At 47.3% G+C, this 26,645-nt stretch overlaps 1 protein-coding gene across 5 annotated transcripts; it reads right to left on the reverse strand.

Annotated features, from left to right (window-relative positions):
* Positions 1–180: 180 nt before the first annotated feature.
* ITPRIP (inositol 1,4,5-trisphosphate receptor interacting protein) lies at positions 181–23,450 on the reverse strand. Of its 5 annotated transcripts, none has more exons than XM_074545185.1 (4): positions 23,125–23,449; positions 18,778–18,922; positions 18,564–18,670; positions 181–6,260 (listed from the first exon to the last, which is right to left on the reverse strand). In XM_074545185.1, exon 4 carries the CDS (start codon positions 6,245–6,247, stop codon positions 4,598–4,600), a length of 1,650 nt encoding a protein of 549 aa, XP_074401286.1. In that variant the 5' UTR covers positions 6,248–6,260; positions 18,564–18,670; positions 18,778–18,922; positions 23,125–23,449; the 3' UTR covers positions 181–4,597. The 5 variants fall into 5 exon arrangements, 4 of the variants coding, with proteins under 4 accessions (XP_074401286.1, XP_074401284.1, XP_074401285.1 ...); XR_012581130.1 differs by lacking the exon at positions 18,778–18,922 and having other exon boundaries at positions 190–313; positions 351–6,260; XM_074545183.1 differs by lacking the exon at positions 18,778–18,922.
* Between the last annotated feature and the right edge of the window lie 3,195 nt (positions 23,451–26,645).

Below are 26,645 nucleotides of genomic sequence, written 5' to 3' on the forward strand. Positions count from 1 at the left end.
ATCCCTGGCATTACTCTGGAATAGCTGTCCCACTTTGTCACGTTGCAGTTTATTCTGAAATAATTCCTCCAGGAATTCTTGCTGCTGGGCTCCCTGTGTTGGGATCACACTGGAAACATCCCCACTCCTTCCTTCTGCTCTCTTAGAAACATTTTACAGGGAACTAGAAACAAAAGAGACTTCATGCTCACTGAGATTTTGTACAAGACTTCCTTTATTATAAATTAAGCTGCATGAGAAGATCTATACAAATTCAACAGTGTCCTGCTATAGAAGCAGCAGTTTAAGTACAGCATTGTCCATCAAGGAAGACCTTAGTCTGGAGAGTTCTGGCGTTATTTTCCAAAAACCTTAGTCTGGAGAGTTCTGGTGTTATTGCCCATCTTGGCTGCATTGCCAAATTCATCTCTGTACTACAGTTTTGCTTCTGAGCTAACACGTTACACACAGACCCCCCCCAATTCTAAAAAAACCCAAGTAATAAATAAAGCTGTTTACCAGGTAGGTGCTGTGAGACAACTCCTCACTGAGCAGCAGCAAAGCTGTTACAGGTGCCTGAAGTCTCACTTCCTCACCACAGAGAAAACACTGCAAAAACTTTGGGTTAAAAATGGCTGGTGAACAAACACCAAATCCTGCTGCTTGAATACTGGATAAATTTTTGGATCATTTGGCTAAACTACATCTTTATACCCCTGTATATACCTGTATACAGAGCAGCTTGGAAAGACAGAAACTCTTTTCTGTGGCTGCTTAACAGTGAACACCCAACACCACCCCTTAGAAGACATTCAGCTCCTGTACAGCAATAATAACCTTAGACCAAGACATTTTCTAAGGGCAAATGGCTCCTGAGGCTATGCTGTAGATCAGTGGTTGCTATCAACTCACCACTAATTCCACTGCTTTGACAGAGCCTGTAATAAAATATTAAAACCACAAGCTGAGGGCTCAGGGAGTGGCTGGAAACCACTGGAAGGCACTCGGAATTCATGTGTTGAATTCTCCTGGTTAGCAAATGGCAAGAACATCACTGAGAGTCCAGGACAGGCTGTTTACCTTTCTTTAGGATATCTCACAGAGATACAGGCATTGTCAAAGATATGTTTGTTACTCAGGTAACTGCCATAAGCAGTTTGGTTTTAAGAAAACGTTTTTCACTTTAAACCACAAAATCTCAGTTCTACTCCCATCCTTTAAAGCTGCTTCCTATGATCACCCACCCAGATTTCAAATAAGGCAGAACTGCCCATGGGCAACACTAAAATGTCTTAAGACATTTTTACTGGCTGGCAGCTGATGGAACTGAATTGTCTTATAAACTTTACTTTGTGAAATGTGCGTCTGGGCTCTTACTAACAGGCTAGTATTTGGTGGGCAAAGATTTGATCCTGGAGAGACAAGGAAGTCCAAGGAATGATGTTCTTCACCACACCATACCATGGCAGAGGTGTGGTCCAAAGAAACACTGTGTACCAGCCCCTCCTCTGATGGGACATGTCTGTACCTTGGTTTCCAAGGAAGATCTCCACTCTGAGGCTGACTGAAGCACAGCTTATAATCACAGATAACATTTCCCCCCAACAGGTAGGAGTGGGTTCCCTCACAGCCTAAATGCAGAGACCACATCACTTTAAAGGTGCTCAGGGCAAAATGAGCATATTGCATGTAGGAAAACTATGCCAAGCAATTTGCTTTCAGTGGAATCAAATCCATAAATTACTTGATTCAGCTCCAGCTTCTGTTCAACTAAACCCCGTGGGAATACTTCAGGGTCAGTTTGGGCATAAGAGAAAACAGGCATACAAGTACAGAAAACAAAGAACAAAAGATTCAATCCACTTATCAGTTCAGGTTCCCTTTGAGTCTGAGCAGCAGTGCTCGGGGCTGTGTAAAGGCGAGTTTGGGCACGTTTACAAGCCCTTTGCAACTGGTGTTGCAAAGCTTTGTTCTGACATTTTAATAGGGGAGTTGCCTTATTCTGTTCAACAGCCTTTTCTTCTCATGGTCCTCCTGCTCAACCTTATATAAAAGTTATTTTTCTACTCTGAATGTCATTTCCTGAGAGACCTGGGTCATAAATTTGTTTCTGTTCTTTGGACAGTCTAAATTTAGACTCCTGACAGGAAATGGCAGTGAAATTCTAATTTCTCTCTGGCTGGGCTGGGAGCACATTTAGAAGCAACTTCAACCACAACTGCTCCAGCGTGACCTGCCTGCTTTACATGCCAGCAGTCCAAGTAAAGCTGGGTCTGCTGCAGGCACTTTGCAGTAAACCTGGGCAGGTAAAAATGGCAAATCACCTGGCTTTGCAAACAACTTACACAGCTTCTGAGGCAGCCTCCAGGCTCCAGTACTGACCCACCCTCCCTGTACCTCTGCTTGTCACTACCTGCTTGCCATGGCCCTTGAGATTGCTCCTGCTCTCTTTCCTACTGGGGAAAGCCTTCTTGGCTGTACTTGGAAAGCCAGGGATTTTCAGCACTCGTTAGCGTCAGCAATTAGTCCTGCCCTGCTGCTCTCCTGGCAGTCTCCCAGGCACTCATCACCAAGGATGCTGAAGCAAGCACTGATGATCCAAGACTTTTTCCTACTGTCATTACCCACCAGCCTCTTCTCCCCCATTCCTACCTACCCCTTACTTTCTGTTCAGAGACCCTACTTAACTACCTGTGGTAATAAAAGCCTGTGGTAATAAAAGGCAGCACTTTGAGCATAGCTCTGCCACCATCTGTGCTTTCTTATAAACCAGGTGTGGAGACAGCAGTTACAGCTTCCTCTGCCTCTGTGTGTGAAGTGTCCCTCAGTGGTGGCAGGACAGAGAAGAGCAGACATCAATGAGGTGATGAAACAGTTTTTACCAGGAAGAGGGAAGAGAGGACATGTCTATGGAAAGTTTGCTTATTAACTGGATAAGGCAGGATAACAAGCTTCATGCTGTGTGCTGCTTCCAGCAGTGATACAGGATTGAATCTTCTCTCTGATGTGATAGAGAGGATTGATAAAAAGGGACCTGTGGAGTGATGGTAAAAGGATCCCTGACAGGTCTTACCTCACAGAACCACCACTCTCTTGTAAACAGGATTAAGGGAAGCCCTAGTGTAAAACTTTGCAGGGAATCCTAGTGTGAGAAAATGGTGGGAAAGGCCCCCTAGCACTGGAGGCCAGGCTTCTGGGACTAGCATAAAGCAATTATGCACTGGGGCCCTGGTTTGGACCCCACACTCAGGAGGGTAGGGATCTCCTGAGTCCTCTCCTTCAGCAAAGCCACCTTGCTCAGCTCTCCTCCTTTGCACTCCCAGCTCAGCAAATTACAGTCTACTAGTGCAGGTCCTCAGAGGAGCAGTCTTTAAAATGATTGAAGAGAATGTATAAAGTAGCTGTTGCCTGCATATGTGGAACAGAAGGGATGCAACATGGATCATGAGGCAGCTGCAAGCAGCACTGCCCAGATCTACTACATGTGCATCTTTTTTATCCTTTCCTTCCCTGCTGGCCTTGGCCTAATTAAAATCATGTGCAGAGAGTCACACTCTCAAATGGAGGGTGATCACTCCTGCTTCCAGACTTCTGAGATTGGCTTCATTACAGGATAATTTTGGAGAACTGCTTCTTTTACGAAAGCAAAACTTACAGCAGTCATAGAATCAGAACAGTTTAGGCTGGAAGGGACCTTCAAAGATGATATAGTTCAAGGCCTGCTTTTCCTTTCTCTCTAGGCTGTTCTCACACTTTAGTGCCCTGAGGTAACAAAAACAAACAACCCAAAATGTCAGAACCCAATAGTGGTGTTTCTTTTATCTAAGATAATAAAAGTTCCTGTTCATTGATCCATACAAAATGGGCAGGAATATAAACCACTAGCCATGTTACCATGGAAGACTCAAATGAAATGGTCTGAAGACACAGACTCTGCTCTGCTACATCCTCCCACAGGAGAAAAAAATGTGCAGGAGTATCTTTGAAGGACAGGACAAGCCATATAAGTTACTACTGCAAGTCCAGTCAAGAAGGCTTTTTCTTCTTTTTTTTTTTTTTTTAACTACAGTTCTGAAGCTGTGCTTTATTTAAGGACCTCCATCCAGTCCAGACCTTGTGCATGACCCTCCTCCTCTCCACACCAGCATGTAGACTGATGTTGCACTTCCCATTGGTGAAAGAGCTCCTGCTGTCTGCAAGCAGACAGGCTCCTTTGATCCCAAGATCCTGTCTCTGATTCCCCCACCCTCTTATCTGCCCCTTCTGAAGGAAATGAAGTATTTGGCCACCATCACACCCCCACCCCCATGTGCATTGCAGGCATCTGAATAAATTACTTATATTTATTGCTCACCACTGCTGTAGCATGACTGAGGCACAACAGAAAAAATATATTCTTAGCTGCATAAAACCAAGCACAGCAGTGGAACAGAAACCTACTTCACCACCACATCTTCCAGTTTCTCCCTATTCTCCCCCCCAAGCCTCTTCCTTTCAGCAGGAACCATGGCCCAGGACTGGTTCAGCTCCAGACAAGAAGCTCTACTGGCAAAGTCAGTTGTCTCCAGGAGGCTTCAGAAAGCTGCCCTCTGGACTTGTGCTTAGAGTTAGGCTTTGGTTAAAGGGGTTCCTTACGGATCCCATTGGTGTGTGCAAGGGGAATGTGCACTGTGTACTCATTTATCAGTGCAGACATGTTCCTGAGCATCTCGTGGAACGTGTCCACCGTCTTCCTGTAAATGTCCCTGCGCAGCACAAAGGGCCGGAAAAGGTTGAGAGGCTCAGCCCTCTGAAATATGATGGGAAAACCCAGCTCTGCTGGTACCTTCCCATTGCCAATAAAGAAGTGATAAAGCTTCTTTTCATGCAAACATTTCTCTAGTAATTTCAGCATGTCCTGTAGTCGGGCCTCCAGCTTTTCTGGGGCCCAGTCCTGGCTGGGACGTGCCTGCAGGAGATGCAGCAGCACTGTTTTCAGGTGGTAGTTGGTGAGCCCACTGGGACCCGTGAGGCTGCACTGCTTCCCATGGAGGAAGGAGAGGATCTGAAGGCAGCTGACGTGGCAGGCATTGGCAGGCAGTGTTTTGGAGACCAGCTGGATGAACCTCCTCTCATACACTGCAAAGGTGAGAAACCAGTGGGTGCTGGAAGGAACATCTGCTGCCAGGCTGCTCCGAGGGAAGTGGGAGATGAAGTAAACGTCAGAGTTCTCATACTGCACCACAGGGGTGAGGTTGAAGGCAATCGATTTCCCCGATTTAAATTTTATCTTCAGGGCTCCTGGCGAGTCCAGGAGGCTGAAGGAAAGGTCAAATTCATATTTGTGGGAGATTCTGTTCCAGGCCTTGGTGACAGCAATCTGGAACCACTTCATGACTTGGTCAGCATCCAGATATTGAGTATTTTTGAAGCACAGGAGGTCTTCCATCTCACTGCTGGGCTTGGTACTACTGACCTGGCTATGGAGGAGGCACAGCATATCTTCCCCTAGTTTTGTCTTGTCACAGATGCAACCTGTCACATCCTCATCTGCCCTGCACACCTTGATAGTGCCATAACCTTGTTCATCTGGGGGAAAAGAGTCACCAGAGCACCAGGTCTGGCAGCGAAAGCAGTAAGGCTCTGGGGGAGCAAAAGGCACTATCAGATCACAGACGAAGGGTTTGCGCACTCTCCAGTTCTCATACATGCTCCCCACACCCATGCAATCCTCCACTTCCATGTCAGCATCCCGGTTACAGACGCTCCTCAAGGCCTCCAGCAGGTCATCTGCAAAGCCTTCCACCATCTCCCGCATCCTGGCCATGTCTCCGGTGGTACCCAGGATACGCTTCTCATAGAAGCTGGCCAGGACAGCCTTGTCGGGCAAGGCCACTCCTTTAAATGCTTTCCCCAGCACTGCCATGTCATCCTCTTCTCCTCCTACATCCTGCCAATTCCCTTCCTGGAAATCCTGCCTCCAGAGCTCGATCAGCAGGAAGATGACCATGGAGAGGGCAGTCCACATATCCCATCGGACCCTTCCCTCTTTGCTTTCCTCCACTACCACTGCAGCCTCCTCCAGAGCCTTCTGTGTGGCTTCCTGGTCTGCGATTTCCTGCTCCAAGCGCAGCTGCTCCAGCCGCAGGCTCTCCTCCCGCTCCTTCATCTTCTGGACGATTTCCTCTGTGTTCTCAGGGACCGTGCCATTCTCCTTAGGGAAGAAGAGCGGGTGGTTGACAATAGCTGTGATCACCAGTAGGCACACCCGGAAGAGTCCCACAGGCATGGCAGTTCCTTCCCTGGAAGAGAAAGAAAGGTGAAATGACCCATGATTTGGAATATATTCCCTCAAGTACAAAAATGAAAGAAACTCCTCACTGCAACAAGAACTTTGATATGCTTTCCAGCCCTGGAAAAAATGCTGGAATCTAGAAACCACTAAGTGAACACCCATTTCTGCAAGTTATCAACCAACTTCCCCAAGAGGCTTTATCAGCTGACGGTGAGGATGAAAGTGGCTCTTATCAAAGGAACTTCAAAAAACAGAACTCTGAAGGCACTTCCTGCTGTCAACCCACTATGATGCTGTTGGGCAGTATGGGAGGGCACGTCCTTCCTTTGCCTCTCCTTTAAAATTCCCTGGACAGAAAAGGAAAGAAAGAAGCAGGCAGAACCTCCCCAGCTGTAAAAAGCAGGACTGGAAATGAGCACTGCTTTTCCTCAACATAAAGTTAATATTTCAGATGTGGCAGTGGCATAGGCAGGTCTGTCCTGGCCACGTTCCATGTTAAGGATGTCTGGGAACCCACAGAGCCTGCCTGCATCAGGGCAACCTTTACTGCCCTGCTGGTGAGCTGCACCTGGGTGGGAACAAGCCTGCACAGTTTTGTGCTTCATAGCAGGCAAAGCTCCTCCTGCCTTTCAGCACCATCAGGATCAGGCTGTGGCAAACCCTGCTGGCCCCCAGGATGGCTCATGATGGCAGTTCCAGAAAAAGGGCACAGACAGAGACTCTACTAAAATGGGAACGGTTTCCTTCAGCCCAGTGGTTCTAAAAGCATCAGGCTGCTTATCTTTGGTGATTACTACATTTTGATTGCTTGTATTTGGTGATTCTGACCTGTGGAGGACATTAGTAAACACCATGGCTTTGATCCATGGGGCTCGCAATGAAAGGATTTAATTCCCAACTTTCTGGGACATGGTCCCATTGCCAAGGCCTCCTAGAGGGCTGGGCCAGATGGTGCTCAGGCTAAAGCCTGGGCTGTCTCCTCCAGCTGGCATTTTTGTTTCTGGAGGGCTAGCATTCCTATCAGGAGCCCAAGTGCCTGCTCAGGGCAGTACAATCTGAAGTTGTCACCCTTTGCTGTGATGTTGGAAGCTCACCAGTCCCCCTTTCTAGCAAAATCACTTCTCAGTCCTAGCACAGGAAGATCAGAAGGACAAGATGGACAAGCAGGGATATTTCTTCTACCAGCTGAGAAATTTTAGGACAGCTGCTTAATGCCTCAAAAGTGCTTGAGAGAGAAGGGTTTCTGTTACAGAAATAAAGTCTACCAATAACATAGTTCATCAATCAGACCAGAAATAGCAATCTAAGCAATGCTGCTGTGGGAATGAAGCTGTTTCACAGACAGCCAAGAGATGGTGAGGCACTCTGTGTGCTCCAGGGGCTCGGAGCTGTAATTCCCACCCCCTGGAATGGCTCCTTCCTGGCTTGAACCCAGCATGTTTTGGTGCCACAGCAATCCTGCTATCCCAGCATCTGGGCAAGAAGGAAAATATCTCTGGCAATCTCATTTATGCCTCCACAGGGCACACAATAAAGATAGATCCACCCCAGTGGACCTTGTTATTGTAACTGCACAACAAACCTCTGGTTTTGATTGCAGGAACCTGGATTTCCTCAATGTGAGCAGTTACTGTACATGGGAACTGTATCCTTCAGCACACAATTATCTTTGCTTATGAGAGGCTGGGACTGGAATAACAAGGGAAGGGAACAGGATTGAGATGAATTGTCCAAGCAGCAAGAAAATTCACACGGTGCTCAGGATAATGCTCCATGCCCCTCCCTGTGTAACATTTACCAGCCACCCTTTTATTTTAGATCCCATGCACTTGCATAGATGAATGTTCTTATGCAGACACTGCTCTGGAAATAGTTTGTGGCCCTATCTTGTCCTTTTTTACATTTACATTAACTCTTTAATTCATCAGGCAATGAATTAAAACTGAATTAATGCCCAAATCTGGGTGTTCCAGTTATTCTGTGAGCTCCACGCCTGGCCACATTATAAAAATAAACTGGGGTCGCCCTGCTTTGCAAAGGGCTTTATCAGTTTGCTTGGGGCAGGGCAGGAAGTGCTGGTGAGTTCCTTTCCTGAGTACTACCCTCTTGCAGACCACGTGTGCCTTCCAAGCTTAAAAATAACATGGCCAGGGGCCAGGTGCCTCCTTCTTGCAGTCTTGACCAGGATGACATCACTGCTCTGCTCTGCTCGATCACTGTCCCTGCAGATGAAATGTTCTACTGTTACCACATTACTTCTGAGGTGTGTAAGGCTGAAAGAAGTCAGCTTCCTCAGGATCTTCTTTCTCACGCCCAGCTGCCCATGGGCACACTGCTGCCACAGGTCACCTGTCCCAAAGCTCTGCCAGCAGCAGGGGTTAGGCCAGACACCCCCAGGGCCATCAGTGGCTGGCTCAGCTGAATTCACTGTGGGTCACACTGACATTCTGGGATACCCCAGCTCATTTTGCAGCAACCTCTTCCTTCAGCAAGCACTACAGGCATCAGCCTCTGGAAACTGGAAGTGACAAGATCTTCAGATCACATTGATTTGCAAGAGGCATGTCTGTTTTAAGCCCAGAGTAAGTTTTGCTGGTCAAAACTGCCCTTTTGCTACTGCAGGTACTCACTCCAGAAAATGAAGCCAAACATTAACCTAAGGTTTAAGGTTAATGCTGCTCAGTGGCCAAAGCCAGTGGAGCCTGCCCTTGGCAGCAGCCAGGGTGGCACAGGCAGAGCATTCCCACACCTCTCAGACACAGCTTTCCTGGCTAATATGAAAGGCTCAATAATACAGGTGAAACCAGTAGCGCTGCCTGCTACGGCGCTCCAGCACTCCCCATAACAAAGGCTGCTCTTTTCCCTTGCTTTTAACTTCAGCCCAAGCTATTTAAGTCTGATAAAAATATTTATGCCTGCTCAGGCTGAGACAGCTTTTGTGTGGGGAAGAGGGAGAGAGTCCAAACCTTTCCAAGCTTGAGACTAAAAAAGAGAAATGACAATTTTTCAATCTACGCATCAAATTTAGCAACGTTTCAAATATGGGGGGGGGGGGGGAAAGAAAGGTATTCATAAGTTTTAAAATAGCAAGTTCTCAAAGCAATCTGCAACCTTTTCTGAATTTCTTACCCTGACATTTTTTTCCCATTTAGAGTATAAATAACATCTGGACTCAGTAACAGGCTTACATCCTACCTACCTTCTGCAGACCCTCTTGTGGCAGTCCTGGGGCTCCAAAAGCCCCCAGAAGGTGCTGTGGTCACAGGTAGGCCACTCCTGCCAGCAACCAAAGCAGCCCTTGCTCTGCTCCCTGGGCCAGGTGAGAATGCAGAGACCCCTCTTTTCTCATGTGGGCACAAAGCAGGGAAAGGTTCATGAGGACCAAAGAAAGCTGCCCAGGAAATGAAGAAGGACCAGGGTATGTGAAACCTCACTGTCTTGATGTGAAGCTGTCTCTGCTCACTGCCCAGCATGTGATGCTACCTGTTCAAACCTGCCTCTGGCACTAGAATTCGTTTCCTTCTGAGCTTTTCTGTGGCACTCACTGCTGTAGTGACTAGGGGCTTCACCAAGGTTTGGGTTAATGACCACTCTGCACAGCCCTGGGAAGTGAGGGGGCAGACACCATCCCACCCTCCAGCTGGCAGTGAGGTTTCAGAGAGATAAAAGCAGCTGATCAGTCTGTTGCCTGATTACAAACAATCAGCTGCATCCTACAGCACTTGGCATGTTCAACGGGTCCACCAAGAGCACCCACAGCCCTCCACCCTCAGCTCCCAGGCAGGTTAGGTCTCATCCTTTCAAACCTGAAGCTGCCTCTGTGGCTGGAGGATCCTGACCAGCTCCAGAGCAGGAATGATGCAGGAAGCCCCAAGAGAGGAAAGGGAATGATAATGCTGCTGTCATGCAGTTCAGGTTGGTGCCTTGAAGCCACAAGAAGGAGGCCAGCTCTCACCCCAGCTGATCTGAGAGCCCTTTGCTGCACAATTTACTGATGTTTGGCTTGCCTGGAGCACAGTTCCAGGTAGCACAGCATAAGGAAAGGGAAGCAGCACAGGAAGGAGCCTTCACAGAGTCAGGCAGCAGCAGCTGCACCTTCAGCTTCTCCTCCTCACCTGGGAGCATCACAGAGCTCCTACAGGGTTTGTGTGGAGCAGCCTGAAGCAGCTGCTGCCCTGTGGCAATGTGTGCCCCTTCCCAAGCCACTCTGTAACAGATTGCTCTGAGGGGCAGCAAAGTCCTTCATGGGGATGATGATGATGCTCAAAGTCATAACAATGTCCTGTCCCTTCCAGCTACATGTGCTTAGTTTCTGATGACCCTAAGCCTTCCTCACACCCTTTTCCACAGCAGCTTCAGAACCTCCTGCTCAGCCTGGCAAAGGAAAGAAAGAGATGGCAGCTTGCAGTTTGCCTCTACAGGCTGCTCATGTGCTCTGAGCCCAGATAACCACCTTCTCTAAGACAAGGGAAAGTATTTCCCTTTCATTAACAGTGAACTTTCTTTACTCAGGAGTTCCTCACGCAGCTTTATTTTTTCATTCATTTTTCATATTTTATTCCTGTAAATTTTGAATCACGGTAAGCAAAACATGCTCTGGCTGGTGTTCAGCAATAAACCAGGCAGGAGTGAGCTGAAGCTTTGATTCTTAAATTGGAAAAAACCAAGTCAAGCCACTGAGTGCAGTTCAGTATTACACTGGAACACGCCAAGACATCACTTATAACACACTCAATTGCTTCCTGCAATCTGGCCAACACAAAAGGCAATGAATAGGTGGCTGCTACATTGTGTTTTGCTTTGGTAGGCTGCAAAAAAAGAGGCATTTCAAGTAGATGATAGAAAATACAGCTGGTTGGGAGCCTTTTTTCATTGAAAGCTGCCAAATTTTTGAAACCAGAACTTTCATGGGAACAAATATGATTTCTGACTCTCTTATTGGGAAGGTCCTTGAGGTTTGGAAAGGACTCTGCTACTTGTTTTGACTGCAGAGACTAACAGGTCAAACCAGGCACTAAACCTGGGACTTTCTTACTGGGAAGATGGGAACCTCAGTCTGAGGGGTTTCTGCCCAGCCCAGCTGTGCTTCCTCATGGTTGAGCTTCTGGGAGCTCTGTGATGCCTTCTCTTGCAGTACAACAAATTACCAAAGTGAAAAATTACCTTCTGGCCTTTGAGTGTTTAGTCTGAAAAAAGCTTCTGCTGCATATATGAAGGTCTAGTAAAGAATAAAAGTTTACTGAAAGCCCTTAGTAATGCACCATATCCTTCTCCAATTTGCAAGTATCACTGCCACCTCTGCAGGTATTCACAGATATGATCCAGCTGCCACTGAAAGAAATCATAGTTTCTCTTAGCGGGGACTACAAGCTCTGATTTGTAAGAAACTTGCATAATGACAGAGAAATGGGAATTGCAGAGATGCATGTCAGCATTATTGTTACTGCCCAAAACTTGGACAGATGCAGTTTCTTAGACACTCACACAACACAGTGCACCGGGACAGGCTCTTGCTCTCCCATCTCCTGAGCACAGTCAGCTGCAGCACACACAGCCCAGACAGGAAAATAAGGGATAAAAATCCAGTTCAGAGCCTGAGCAGCACCAGCTTGTGCTGTTCTTTCAGCCCCTATGAATTAAGCTGTGTGCAGGATATCAGTGGGATGAGATCTCAACTGGGACAGAACAGTGCCAGCCACAGCAGCTCTAACTCATGTTCTGACTTGTTTTTCAGCATTCAATTAGTGCTACAGACAAAGTACTGAATTCCAACTGCCAGCACCATCACAGCTGGTTCAGCACAGACAGGTGGGACTGGGCTCTGTCTTTGACTCTGTGGCGAGAGCCAAAGCCAAAAGCCTCAAGAGGGGAAGGACCAAATGCACCAATACATGAGGTGCGGGGGCCTGGATGTTGAGATTGGTAACACAACCACATTTAAAACCAGAACAAGCCAAGTGGCCTGCACAGAACTATGGCAATCAGGTATGGCAGAGCAACTGCCTTCCAAACCATGCCTGGAAGCCACACCCCAGATCAGCTGCTTGGCCACAGCACAGCAGTTGGACAAGGCCACTTGCCTGACAGCTATTGTTCTGCTGTTTGACTCAGAACATGAGCCTTTTGTAATATCCGTGGACATCCTGTCCCGGGCCTGCTGCAGTGCCAATGGGGTCAGTCGCGCAGCCCGCCTCGGACATCCTGCCCAACAGGTCTGCTGTGCACTTCTGGAAACAGTATTTTCCTCCGGGGGGTCACCAGATCAGGTATTTCCAAGGAAATGCTGATGCTCATCCTGTGTACAGGAGTAGATAGCCCTCCCTTCCCACGGGCAGGAGGATTTGGGGGGAATAAGCACGTGAGGGGCACTGAGAGTGCTCTGGAAGCAGATACTGCTGGGCGGCCCCAGGTCCAAATGAGAGACTTTGTCAGCTTCTCTCCAAGCAGAGGAGAGCTTGACTGGCCCTAGGAAAGACAGGCAGTCTCTCTCCTGTCCTGTCATGTACTCCCTTTGCCACCAGGAAGCTTTTTCGCAGGCCTTGCTAAGTCTCCCTTACTGCAGTTTGAACCGCCTAACATTCCAGTGCCCACTGTGGGTACAAGTAGGAAGGATTCTTTGTTTTCTTTTTGCAGTAGCACTCAGGATGTTCAGAGGCACTCCTGTCCTGCCTCAGCTTTCACTGTACACAGGTGCATTTACAAGCTGTTGCCATAAAATCCATGGTCCCCCTTACCCCAAACCCTAGACAGTACAAAGTATTTTTCCTGGCTCAAAGGGAGCTATTTGCCTTCTGGGGCTGTTTTCCAAAACCCAAAAAGATGTGGCACGTGTTAGATTTTCAGTTTTATCGACAAGTGGGGATTTATTGGGCCCACTTCTAAGTCATTGTTTCTCAGTGCATACAGGTATCATGCCACTAATCAAAACACTAATCAAAACATGATCCTCTTCCTGCCCCAGGAGCCAGTAGCCACCATTAAAGGCAACTTTAATAAGTAATGAGTAACACAGAGACACCTCATGTCCCTAAAGCGCTCACTGTTTACTCCTTGCAAGGCTGGACCCGAGAGAGGGTGCCCATGGAGACCAGGAGACAGCCAACAGCATGAGGAATGTGTTACTCAGCATCCTGCTCATTGCCTGAATGTGTTTTTATTGCTTTTTGACTATGCAAGCCAGCTCAGCCCTCATTAGCAAGCAGGACATGCAGTCTGTGGAGTGCCTTGGGTTCCCTCTGCTATGGCAAGAAGGGGTTTTACAAACTGGAACACAGTGTGGGCCGCAGGAGAGGCAGGAGGGCAAAGGTAGGAAGTGTGTATGTTATGTGACTCCCACCCACATAGGGAGCTGTTGTAGTAGGACTACAGCCAGGAACAGCTTGTATTTTTAAGCCAAATAAATTTTGTTTGGTTTTGTCTGTTAATAGTGAGGAAAACAACTTGAGTAAACCAAGCTTTTGTGGGTTTTGTTGGTATTGGGTTCTTTTTTTTTAAGAGGAGAAAAGACACAGGCAAAGAAAAAACCCCTTAGCTTACCACCGTTACCAGCACCCTCCTTCTCCACCCCAACATGATGGGAGCCTGGGCAATAGTTGGTCATTCCCTTGCCCAATCCTTCATCAGCACAGATGGACAAACACCCCTGCTGCTCCACCAAAAGCCTGAGAGTGTCAACCACAATGGATGGAGCACTGTCATGGCACAGATCCTCTTTGGCCCCCGCCTCATGCTCATGCTGGGCCCTGCTCTGGCTGTCACCCCCTCAGCCACACCACAGCTCCTTGCACGTGAGGCAGCCATGGCTCACGGGTCCCACTTGGCACTCACCTCAGAGAGAGGTGCTGAGTGGAGAAAGAGATCAATTGACAAGATGTTTGTTTAAATCTGCCCTCCTTTTCCCCACTTAATTCTCAGCAAGGTGGGAAAACCTCACACCAGTGTTGTTAAATCAGGCAGTGGTTACCCTGGCTCTCCTCATCCTGTGGTAAGAATATGCATCCTTGTACATTCAACTTAATTGTGCACCCACTGGAATAAATGCTTTGGTATTAAAATATTTGGTGGAAGCATTATTAGAAAGTTGATTTCCCAGCAGGGATACAGCACTCCAGCACATCTCAGAAGAGCACATGTAGATGTTGGCAGGGCACAGACATGACTTGCAGAGTGATTACATTTTACATGTGAAACTATCAAGTCCCATTTCAGCCATGAACAACGAGCACTTACATATTACAGACAGTGGAAAGCACAGCAGTCACCAGACACTTCCACACTGAGACACTGAACAAAAACACAGCAAAAAGAAATTATCATCTTGGGTTGGGAATTTGGCTAATCTGAGATCTTCTAGTCCATCACAGTCTTGACTCAGCGACAAAGCCACACTCATAGCTCAGGAAACCTGCAGGCCCAAGTATCTGCTTAGGCAGGACCCAACGCCACTGGATGGGATTGAAGGTTTGTGTGATATTGGACCATTGTTTTGCTAACTAGTCACTGCTGTTTGTATTCAAACAATAGGGAAAGAACTGTATTTAAAAGCTGGCTATTGTTGCCAAAGCCTCACCACAGAAATCAAAAGCAATGCTTTACTCTGTTGCCTGAAATCCCAGCTTTTTTTTTTTAACACAATATAGTTCTTTAAATAAACTAAAAAACAAAACACAACCCAATCGACTGTGAAAGCCCCTGCAGGGATGGGTAGAGGGTGTGGAAGGAAGAGAGAACAAGAGCACTTTTACTGCATTGCCCCATTTCCTTGCCCCTCACCAAGATGACTCCCTGATCTAAGCAGAGACACTGTGCATTGCACACAGCCTCTGAGGAAGAATCAAACCCTCTTACTTCATTACCTAATGACTTTAGAAAAGATCAGGAGAAACAACACAAATGCTTTGGGAAGCAGAAATCCCAGTCTTGGCTCACTTGCCATAAACCTAAAAACTGCCAAGGCAGACGCATGCACAAAAATATGTTGGCTGCAGAGTACTTCTGGCTAATCCCGCTCTTCAAAACAAGTTTGAATAAATAAAAAGCAGCAGAAGAAAAAAAAAGTCATACAAGAAAACAAACTGCCCCACTTCCCTACAATATTTCCATGAAGCTCATTCTTTCAGCACCCGTGGCCACCAACCCAGAGCCATTTTCACCCGAGGGAATGACTCAGAGACAGCCTATTGCCACATGCACTCATATTTAATAATTTTCATGTGCTCTCTGCTCAGTCCTCTCTTCTTACCAAGAAAAGGAAACATCTCTAAGCTCTTTGTTTTGCTGAAGAATTTGTAAACTGAATGCTGGGAAGAAAATCTCTAAAAAGACTCAAGGGGAAAGGAGCAATGTAACTTGCAGTGCTGCAGAAGAAATATCAAACACACACATATTAAGATTGTGAAGCCACGTGGTTTTCATTTGGGATGTGTGGGGTGAGCACATACGGTTGCTTTCTTTATAACCTAAGCACAACAAAGGAAGGCTTTGTTTGAAAGCCAAGGGACAGCCTCTCACTTAAAGGCTGAGTTACCACGTAATGGGAGCTGTGAGTCATGGCTGGGGCCCCTGCTCACAGGCACAAACCCCCTGTGCTGAGCAGGCAAGCAGCTCAGCAAGGAGCACAGCCTCCAGCTCCACATGGCAGACCCAAAGCGTCCAGGACTAGCAGCAAACACAAGGCTGAGCTGGGAGCACGTGTTGTGGCTGCCTTAGCACACAAACACATCCCTTTCAGTCAACATTTCTGCCTGTAACTCTGTCAGAGCGTGAGATCATAGCCCTGCACCTCTTCCAAAAGCACAATGCAGCTATGAGTCAACAGGAAGGTGGGATAAACATAATCCAAGTACCTTCAGACCATCTTTTCATTTTGGCTGCAGAACAGCATGGCCATGATTCTCAGGCTGAGCATATAGCTATGTGGGAGCTGAGCAAAGTAGCTCACTAGGTGGGACCACACTAGAGCTCTGTCCTTAAGTCACCTACTGTGCCAGATAATTTGTGTCATTGTGTGTTACAGGAGGGGAGGGTCAACTGATGGATTCCAGATAGCCAAAATAAAGACATCCCTTCCATTCTTGCCCCTGCAAGGCTGGAAGATAAGGGCAAGTTTTAATTACCATGAATGAGTTGCAATCTGCAGTGCAGAAGTGTCTGTGTGCTGCTGAAATTTTAAGTATTTTCCCTCACATTTCCAATAGTATTTGGTTGCTAAATTCCCCAAGGGCTTTAGAAATAAAACTCTCCTCTGAAACCAGTGGCAGAAAGGCACCTGAACATCCAGGAGGAAACAGATTAGGATTGAAGCATTCTGGGTGCAGATACAGAACACCAAGCCCCTCTGAGAAGCATTACACTGTGAATATCAAGTGTGACATTTTAAGCTTGAGAATATCTCCTTAGCTCTGCCACTCTACAGGAGCTTAAAAAATACAAGGAAAAAGAGGTCTGAAAAAGCAATAGAGTTTATTCCCTCTGCCTACACGCACGGCTTACTCTGTGCCTCAATGATTTCTGGCAAGTCTCTGTTTACTTTGTTCTGAAAAGCTTCCAGCAAATCTCTGCCTCCGAAGGCAGTCTAGACTACTGCTTAGCTGCCCCTACCTGCAGGAAAGTCTCCTTATCACTGCATGTGCTTTCTCCCAAACAAGCTGTTTGTATTCCTGCTGGGATCCTGCCACAGGCAGGTGGTATCTTGTCTCAGGGAGCTTCTCTACCTCCCTGCAAACAGCGTGGGAACCATTTGCTCCCATTCCTCATCAGGTGCTCACTATCAAACCCTCAGCAGCTTGGAAGAGCTGAAAGCAAGGCACCCTCAAGCTGATTTACATTGGTTTTTCTGGGTCTTACCACAAATTCTACGTTTTCAACTGAAAGCACCCACCATCCCCAGAGGCAACCCAGGGAAAGATGAGCTGAACCACACAGGTGGCTCAGCTGACACCTTATAACTCATGTCCCTTTTCCTGCCCAGGCACAAGAACCTTCTTTACGTGCTCTTCCCCTGGTTTCAAAAGTGAAGGAACAGTAACAGTTTTCCTTTGCCAGGCAACCAGAATAACCCAATGAGCTGGAGACTGTGCCTAGCAGGGCTTAAAGTCTGCAACAGCTGGCTGCCATGGTCCTCATCCTTGCCAACACCATGCTTGGTTTTTCTGAGCCACATACATGGCAGTGGGCTGCATCAGATGTTTTCCATATACCTGCTGAAAAAGCATCTCTGCCTTGAGGCAAATATTGCTGATACAAATAACGTGCTAGATCAGCCAGAAAAACCTGCCTCTGGAGGAGGGATAATAATGAAACATGGTGCATGGAAAGGAAAAAGAAAAAGAGCTTCATTTACACACAGGAGAATGGCAGTGGGCCAGCTCTCACAGCTTTGATCAGGGCTGGCTGGAGGAGCATGCCAGGGAGCTCTCTGAGCTGAGCTTTGCTAGAGCAGAGCAGCTGTTTGAACTCTGTGATGGGAAAAAGGGGACAGACACCACCCAACACAGATCCAGAATAAGTAAGAAAAAAAATAAAAATCACGTGGAGTGCATGAGCTAACAGGTACTCAGGGCTGCAGCAGGACATTGTGGCAGCCAGGAGTGCTGCTCTGGCAGCTCCCTCTGTCATCAGCTCCAGCTCCTGCCCTCCCACCACTGCTGCCTGTAGAGCCTCCTGCCACACACAGGACAGCCCTGCCAGACATCTTGGTTTCACCCAGTTCTCCTTTCAGTGTTTTTAGGGGTTTTCATACAAACATGAAAACTCCACACGTCGCTGGCTTGTGAAAGCACTATTTCCCTTTGCCTCTGCTGTCACCCTTGATCATCTGAAGTTGTCCAGGCACTTCCAGGCATCTGCTCTCCCTCTAACACTCAGAAGAGGGGAATTCCAGTACTTTACCAGTCTGGGTAAGGTACTTCTGGGATGTTCTCCTCCACAGCAGAAAATGGATCAGTAACTGATGTCAGCAAAGCTTTGGACCCTTTTGTTCCCCTCTGCCATCACTCTCTGACTAGATCTCAACTGTACCAAGCAGTCAGATAGGACCAATTTTATATTGAAAGTTCAAAAGGAGGAGACTGTTAACACTGATCTTCCACACTGAAGCCATTTCCAAATTAAACCTTCACAACACTGCTACTTCAGCTTTGCAAGAAGCTGTCTGTACCTCACTGCTGGGAACATTTCTAAATTATGAGCCACACCAATTTCCTTTCAGCATTTCTGCTGCAAGGCTCAAGATCTCCTAGTGAGAGCCCATCAAGAAGCTTTTGTAAATCACATCAAATCTGGGAGGAAGAATGACCCCTGGAGCACTTACCTGCTACACAGCTTTGCAGGTGCTCATTAAACTTCACATTACTACAATCACCGTGATGCAGAGAAGACTCAGTTCAGTCACCCGCCACTGAAGCACAGCCAGGAAGTCTGCAAAGCACAGCGAATGAATGAGGAAGTGCAGGCAGAAGATGGGTACATAATGCAGTTATCTAAATTATGGATTGATTAAAAGAGAGATTAACTCACCCCCTTACCTAATAAAATGATCATAAAAGCTCAAGAGAGCAGGAATAATCCGTTTGAAGTGATCAGGGAAGAGTTAAAATGCTGCTTCTCCCATGGGTGTCGGCAAGCAAGGACTTCTCTCCTCTGACTCCATCCTCACCCACCAGCACTCTCCTTTAAAATGGATTAGGGTCAGACGAGCAGCTGCATAAGTGCAAGGGCTGGGACAGTTTTGTCTGGGATTGGTTTGTCTAGAAAAGGCATCTAGATTCTGTAAGCAGCTTGTAAGGTAGAAATACTTGCTCGGGGAGTTGGGTTTACAGAGCTAATGGAGAAACAGAAAACAGAAGAGGCAGGAAGCAAGGCTAAGAGCACAGGAAGATGTGAAACACAGAACCGCAAAAGATAAACTACAATATTTTAGGATAGAGAAGTGAAGAAATTTTGTATGCAACAGGAAACAACCAGGAGGAGGAGAAGACCAAACAAGCTGGTTGCAGGCAGACAACAGAGACATTTTTCTTCCCCAGCTGTACACAAATGGGCTGGGGAGGAGGAATGCACCTCCCTCATTTCAAGCTACCACCACTTGAAACTTTCCCACTGTCCTTGTCCAAAGCCTGGTGAAACGATCAGTGTGGGTTGAGCTGAGCCTGAAGCCCATTTTAAGGGCATTAGCTTGACGCATCCTTGCTCTCTTGAACTCCTTCAGTTCCTCCCACGTACCTGCTTTGACCAGACAGTGTGTACAGTTTCACTTCTCTGTTTCCATCTTCCACTGTGAGGCCAAATTGGGCAAATGGGCTCTGTCCAGCCCTCCCATCTTGCAGGGCTGCTGGTGCCTCTGCTCAACCGGTGTGCCACAACACCACCAGCAGCAGCACAGGAGAAAGACATCCCAAGCCCCAAAGGTCTGGATCTGCACTGTAATATCCCAGTGGATATTTGTAAACCCTCAGGGCCTGCAATGTCTGGTCTCCTGGTGGCTCAGGGCCAGTGAGGTAGAGCAGGTGTGTCTGCTTGGAGGAAAGGAGCTCTTAAATGCTGGGCAGGAACTGCTTCTATGGGGCATACAATTCACTTGTTAAGATAATTTTTTAATCTCAAAAGAGAGAGTTTTTGTTAGGGTCTCCCTCAACTTTGTATATCTCATGTTGGAGAGACCTTGACTAAGCTTTATGGGTTCGTCAAGGTCTGGAAGGCCAAAATGATGTCTCTCCAGAACCTCCAGGCTGAACAACTCGCTCAGCCTGTTTTGATAGGAGAGATGCTGCAGCACTGTGATCATCCTTTGTACTTGCTCCAAGAGTTCCATGTCCTTCCTGTGCTGAAAAACCCAGAGACGGATGCAGCACTGTGCACAGAGAATCAGCAGAGTGGAGTAGAAGGGCAGAATCCCCTCCCTGACCTGATGGCCATGCTACTTTGGATGCAGCCCAATTTGGAGATGAGGATATCATGTGGAATCACGTCAAAGGTCTTACAGAAGTCTAGATATTTTCTGTGCAGTCACTCCATCATAGAAGGCCACCAGATTGGTCAGGCATGATTTACCCTCAGTCAAGCCATGCTGGCTACCTCAAATCACCTCCTTTTCTTGCATAAGCCTTGTTATCACTGCTTCCATGAGGAAGTCTGAGCAGCCCAGCACAATGTTTGTTTTGAGCCAGCCCTATATGAGAGCCTCCTCTCCTTGACAGAAATGAAAGCTGTCCCTGCTCCAGCGAAGCTCAGCAGCTGATGTGGCCTTCAGGTCATGGCAGTAAAACCTGTTTGTTTTGCTGCTGGTCAAGGTTGGCTCAGCCAGCTTTGCATAGCCCACGTGTGTGTGTGTAAGAATAAACAAGCTAAAAACAGAGTTCTGCTGCAGCTACACCCCAGGGCAGCTCTCCATCCTCAAGCTGCTTGAAGGTTGGCCACCTGCCTCCCTGCCCACCCCAAGGAGTGAGCAGGCAGAAGGGTTTGCTTACACAGCTGAGCCCACATCCCTGCAAAACCTGGAATTCATGGTTGGGCACATGACAATGCTGCCCACTGCACACCCTGGCCACGTTTTCTCCCTCCAGCCTGGAAACCAGAGTCTCTACCTCTCTCTGCCACCCAACAATTACAAGTGCTGATGGAAAATATGCTGCCTGGCAGCAAACCTGCTTTTTCCCCAGTATAAATGGATTGGAATAAAACTTGGGAGAGAAAAAGCTGGCCCACCCAATAGCCCATTTTAAAGAGGATCTAAAGGAACAAGCCAGAAACTTTTTTCAGCTTCCTTTTCCATTGCACCATTGCTATGGATTGCAATTGCAATTCTGCAAAGCAGAGTGAGCAGGACAGAACAGCACAGGACAGCAGAGAGATTCATGCAGGCTCTTCATGGAGTTCATATTCTGTGTTAATTCATTTGCAAGCAAGCCCAAGATACTGAAACCACAGTCAACAGGTAGACAGTTGTAAAAGTCAGACTAAAATTGTCCTTTGGAAAACCATACCATTTTACTTAAAAAACAAACTCAGAAATTAGTGAGATCAGTTTGTGAAACACTGGTGCTAGGTTTCTGTGGATCAGGTTCCTTTCCCATGTTAGTCATTGCTGTGCAAGAAGAATCACAAGCATTGGCATCCCTCTGAGACGTCATGCAGAGACACACAGGAGCCCTTATTGCCATGGATAGCACCAACAGAAAAACAAAACAGGAGCAGGACATGCAGCTTTTGGCTGCCCCAGTCATCAGCTGGCCCAAAACAATTATTCAGGAAAACCAAATTCCTCAGTCACTGACCAGGGCTATTTAGTCTCACTTGAGGGAGAAAAAGAAGTGTTTAAAAAAAAAAAAAAGTGTTCTTAGTATATAGTAATACTCCAAGCAACAAAAAAAGAAAGGTGAGAGGCCACCACCTGAGCTCTTGATAAACAAGTTCAGTGCCTCTGGTGTGCACAGAACACTTCCTTGCAGATGCCACTGGTGTGGACACAGATAGATCACTGAGTCCTGTACACACAAGTCATGCAAGCAAAAAATAGTGTCATCTACAGCTGGGAGCAAAGAAACCCTCAGGACTGGCCCCAGTACTCATACTCTTCTCTGAATTTGGGAAATCAATTCACCTTTCTCCACGTCTGTGGCAAGCACACTTAATATGTGCAGTTCCCATGTGAGAGCAGCATGAAGCATCTATTGTGCTGAAAACAAAGTTGAAGAGAAGGCTTACAGCTTTTATTCCTAATTTGTATGCTCTACTTTTGTTTGAGGACTGAGAGAACCCCTTTCACTTATACTAAGGAAAATCTGACTTTAAAAGCAGATGGCTATGAAGGTGGCCAGAATCACTTTAGTCAGAGCTGCAGAAGAGCATTACCATCATCACCAAACCAAACTAAAAAACCTCACACAACACAATACGTTGTACTACAGTGGCTCTCCTGTCCAAGTGCTGGCTCCATGGTGGCTCAGGTCCTTGCCTGGCAGCTCATGGCAAACACTTGTGCCTGAAGGACATGCACAAGGGATGGGCAAGGCCTACAGCCCTCATTAAAAACATATGAATAGTAATGTCCACTCAGAGACACTGCTCATCTTTCCTGACCACGTAAGAGATGCCAACAGCAACACGTCCTATTTTCCTGAAGGATTTTAGCATGGCAGTTCCCAAGAGCACTGCTTCGGTGGGAGCCTGCCAAGCTGAAGACGAAGGCCAGTAAGGCTCGTGTTCTGCACACCAGTTTTACAGCCCATTGACTGCCACTATCACAATCCTGGCTCACTCTGCTTTGAGCTACAAAGACCTGCTGGCCACCTTCAGCAACATGCCTGCACACATGAAGAGCAGCTCTACTGAAAGTATCCCTCCAGCTCCACTGAAAGCTTCACTCCTACTCTCTGTGCTCTTCGGTGAGATGTTGAGTATCAGAAGAAATAAATTTTAAACCCATGCCGTGTAACACCGAACACGCAGCGAGGCTCAGTGATGCATTTTGCACGGACTGTACATGTCCGAGGTCAGCGCTGGCCCCAGGACACCACGGGCTGTGTCACCAGCGAAGGGCGATGGCCGAGAGGTCTCCGCTCGCTCGGCTCGGTCCCGCCGAGTCCCCGAGGGGCTGCGGCCGCTCTCCCGCCGCGTCCGGCTCCCGCCTGGGCTGCAGGGAGAGGGACGCCCAAAGCTCTGCAGAACTTTGGTGGGCGCAGAGCCCCCTCTCAGGGGCCCGACCCTGCCGGTGCCCCGGTACGACCGAGACGGAGAACACGCACAAAACAAAAGTTGCCCCGTCAGGAGAACCGGGGGACAGCCACACCGACGCGACCCGTCGCGGGCAGCCCGCACGGCCGCTCCGTCCCGACCCGCATCCCCCGCACCCCCGGGTTCCCGCACAGACTCACCGGGCCGGGCCGGGCCGGGCCGGGTCGGCGGCCCCGCTCCGGGCGCTCCGGCGCTGTCGGCGCGGCTCCGGCTCCGGCTCCGCGCGGCTGGGGCAGAGCCCGCCCCGCCCGCGCTGCCGCCGCTCTCTGGTTCGCTGCTTCTCTCCTCCTTCAAGCCAGCTCCGCCAGCCCTAGGAGCCCGGCCGTGCCCCGGCGGGCGGCAGCCCGCTGTCCGATCTGTCCCTCGGCTCCCCCATTAGCTTCCCAGATGGTGCTGCTCCGAGGGCACGGCGGACGGAGAGGAAATGCGCTCATCTTGCTTCTCGGATGTGTTCTGACCTCCTGGTGGTCGCGCCTGAAAGTCAGGAAAGCAGTTGAAACGCGGAACCCCGTGTGCTGTTCTTATCAAAGCAAAGGAGTAGATCTCGGAACTGCTGGCCCATTTTCGTGCTCCAAGCTAGCACAAGTAAAAAGCTGTGGAGCTGCTAACATCCTTCCCCAGAAGTGGCCCAGAAGCGGTACTATTTCTCTAGAATCATTGTGTATCCTGAATTGGAGGGGACCCACAGGGTCAACTCCTGGCCGTGCACATGACAACCCCACCATGTTCCTGACAGTTTGTCTGAACGCTTTTTGAATTCTGACAGGCTCGGTCCTAGTAGGGATGAGGGAACTGAGGCACAGCAAGTGTTAGCTAATGATTGGGGCCACAGTAAAGGATTTTTGAAAGTGTTTTCAAACACTACCCTCATTCTAGAGTTAAAGGCCCTCCTCTTGTATTTCTCACAAAAATGCTTTTCTCAACAACTGTCCATTTCACAGGAAGCTTAAGGGCACGAGCATAGTAACATCTATGTGACTTAGGGAACTACATCGTACCCCTCCTCTTTCCACAGCATTGCAACAACTGGTTTATATTACTACTGCTCTGGCATGTTGCAGGTTCACCACCACCACTGCTTTGATTTTTTTTAAGCTCAGATGGTGGACATGTGCAGTGGTGGGTGACAGTCTGTGTTTTATGTTGCACTAAGACTTTGTGCTATTATAAAGGAACCAGGCAAATGTGGTGGAACAGATTTGTTCTGAAGCTGGCTAGCTCATGAGTGATAACTGGGACTGTTAAGTCATCCTGTTCTTAGTATTTCCTGAAATGCTTGTTGAATTAAGTAACAGTTTTAATGTTGTTCCAAGAGTTTGTGATTCTAATTGTGTATACAGGCATTATTTCCTCAGTGTCCAAATCAAGTTTATTCAGTTTTATTAGCAACCTGGGTGTTACAAGTACATTCCTTCCTCATATGCCCTAATCTATGGAAATATCTTTAGCAAGAGCAGTACTGGAATCTCCCTGCTTCCCTGCTGCAGGACCCAGCCTGTCTGATGCATTGTTTATTTCCCCTGGGAACTTCAGAGCAGCAGGAGGAGAGAAAGCAGCTCCTTTGCCTGGATCACAGCTATTCATCACCTCACCCAGAGGAAAACGTCTATTGAATATCACCCACATAAAGCCCAATAAGGAGGAAATTACTGATTCTGAATGCGTATCTGTATGGATATACACATTGGACAATACAAATCACTATGGGTTACTGTGGCTATAATTTATATGTATCTGCAAAATTTCTCAGGGATACAGGGAAAAGACCTGAACATTTTTCACAGGAAGACTCACATCTCAGCAGATTATATTACATACCCACTATCCTAGATTCAGGATCTACTTTCTGTGCCACCTAAGATGGTATAAAATTATTATAACAATTCAATACACATAAATGGAAAACTCAAACCAAGACACATTCATTTGATTTGTGTTAGGGGGCTTTTGATGCAGTTCAGCAGTCTGAAAGAGGGAAAGCTAGAAGCAACTGACAACTCTAGGACATGATTCATTGTTTGAGTATTGCTGCACTGCAGAAGGCTTGAGATCATTATCTTGCTAAAGGTAGTAATTTATTTGATAATGAGCCAAGCTCCGCTAACCTTACTCACATGCTGGGCAGGACCTGAAGCTGCAAGCAGTGGAGTAACAGTACCATAGTTCTTCACACACTGAGACTTAACTGTGGCTCTGTGACGTGGCCACTACTGCAGCAGAAATTAGACATAATAATACTATTTCTAAAATAGTAAGATGCCATCAACAGGTGCAGGACAAGAGCAGGATTTCGGCTGAGACTCAAATTTTAGGTATCTTTCCCAGCTGCTTTGAGATATGTTAGATGATTGAGAATTTAGTCTTTCCACTGGTATTTCTAATTCATTACAAAACCATCAATATTTACTTAAACTATTAGAAACAGTAAATAAAAAAATCAAAGAATGCTGGAGACAACTTCGAGCCTGGAGTACACAGGGGGATTACATTAACACTTCACAGAGAGAAGCAGGAGTGATAATCTTGCACTTGTCAGGCCTTGCTGGAGCCCACCCTTGTGTAAGCCTGAAGGAGACTGCAGCAGGATGGTGATTTAGCAGGCATAGCAGGAGCAGGTCAAGGGGAGAAGGGAGTGGGGGACTCCCACCCATGGACATTTCACAACTCCTGCATGTCATGCAAGGACATGTGCAGGGAGATGGGATCACCTCCTTGCAGCTCACCATGTGGTGTCCTCATCTACCCTGTACAGCTGACCTTATAAACATCTTAAATTTCTGTGATTTCTCCACCCTTCTCCAGGTATTAAGATTTTTTCTAATAGCCTCTTCCTTCCAGAGGAGTCAGGTGTCAAATAGTGAAAGATGCCTGACACACTTTTCATCTAGGGAAAGGCTTGGTGGCTGAGAATTAAAAGGCTGGAGAATAAAATGTGAGTGCAACAGGAATATGATATTAGGGCCTGGATTCTGCTGCTGGAACCAAAAGGCTGTTGGAAAGCTAATGAGCACATGATGACTCCTTACATATTTGAAACTCATTTTTAAATAGACCCAAATGTTCCTGATTGGGAAGACAGCCATGGGTCAGAACTGGTAAGCAGGTAATGCAAATCATTGACTGAAAAAACCTAAGAGCTCTGCAGGCCCAAGTGTATTTAAAAGTCTTACAGGTTTTCCTTTATAGCCTCTCCAGTGATTAATGATGCTGGGCAACAGGATGGGAGGGGTTACTTCTATCAGACTATTCCTTCACATATTATAGGAAGAAAAGTTCCCCCATCTCACTCTCTAAAGCTGAAGGCTGGACTCATAGCATAAACCATAACACTGGTGATGGTAGGAGCCCACAGTGGGCAGTGATGGTGATGGGGATCTGCAGAGCATTGCTTTCATCCAGCAGTCTTGGAGAATTCCTGTGTTTAGTTTGGAGGAGGGTACAAGAGAGGAATTTTCTAACATGCCATAGTAATCCCAGTTTCAGAACTGGGAGGAAAAACTGGGATGGAAAACTGTTCTGCAGTTTCAAAACATACTGGGGAATAGCAAGTTCAACTTAGTTTCAGGATTATTGAATTAATTTTATTTTCATCTATTTTATTTTTCAGGTAGAACATGTAATTGTACATTGTACACAGACCACTTGTCAGCTTTAGCTTCTC

This window comes from Zonotrichia albicollis, chromosome 7 (genome assembly GCF_047830755.1).
Source record: "Zonotrichia albicollis isolate bZonAlb1 chromosome 7, bZonAlb1.hap1, whole genome shotgun sequence".
NCBI classification, from domain to species: domain Eukaryota; kingdom Metazoa; phylum Chordata; class Aves; order Passeriformes; family Passerellidae; genus Zonotrichia; species Zonotrichia albicollis.

Coding starts and splice junctions, on each gene's coding strand:
- ITPRIP (XM_074545186.1), bottom strand. CDS start 6,247: ATGCCTGTGGGACTCTTCCGGGTGTGCCTACTGGTGATCACAGCTATT.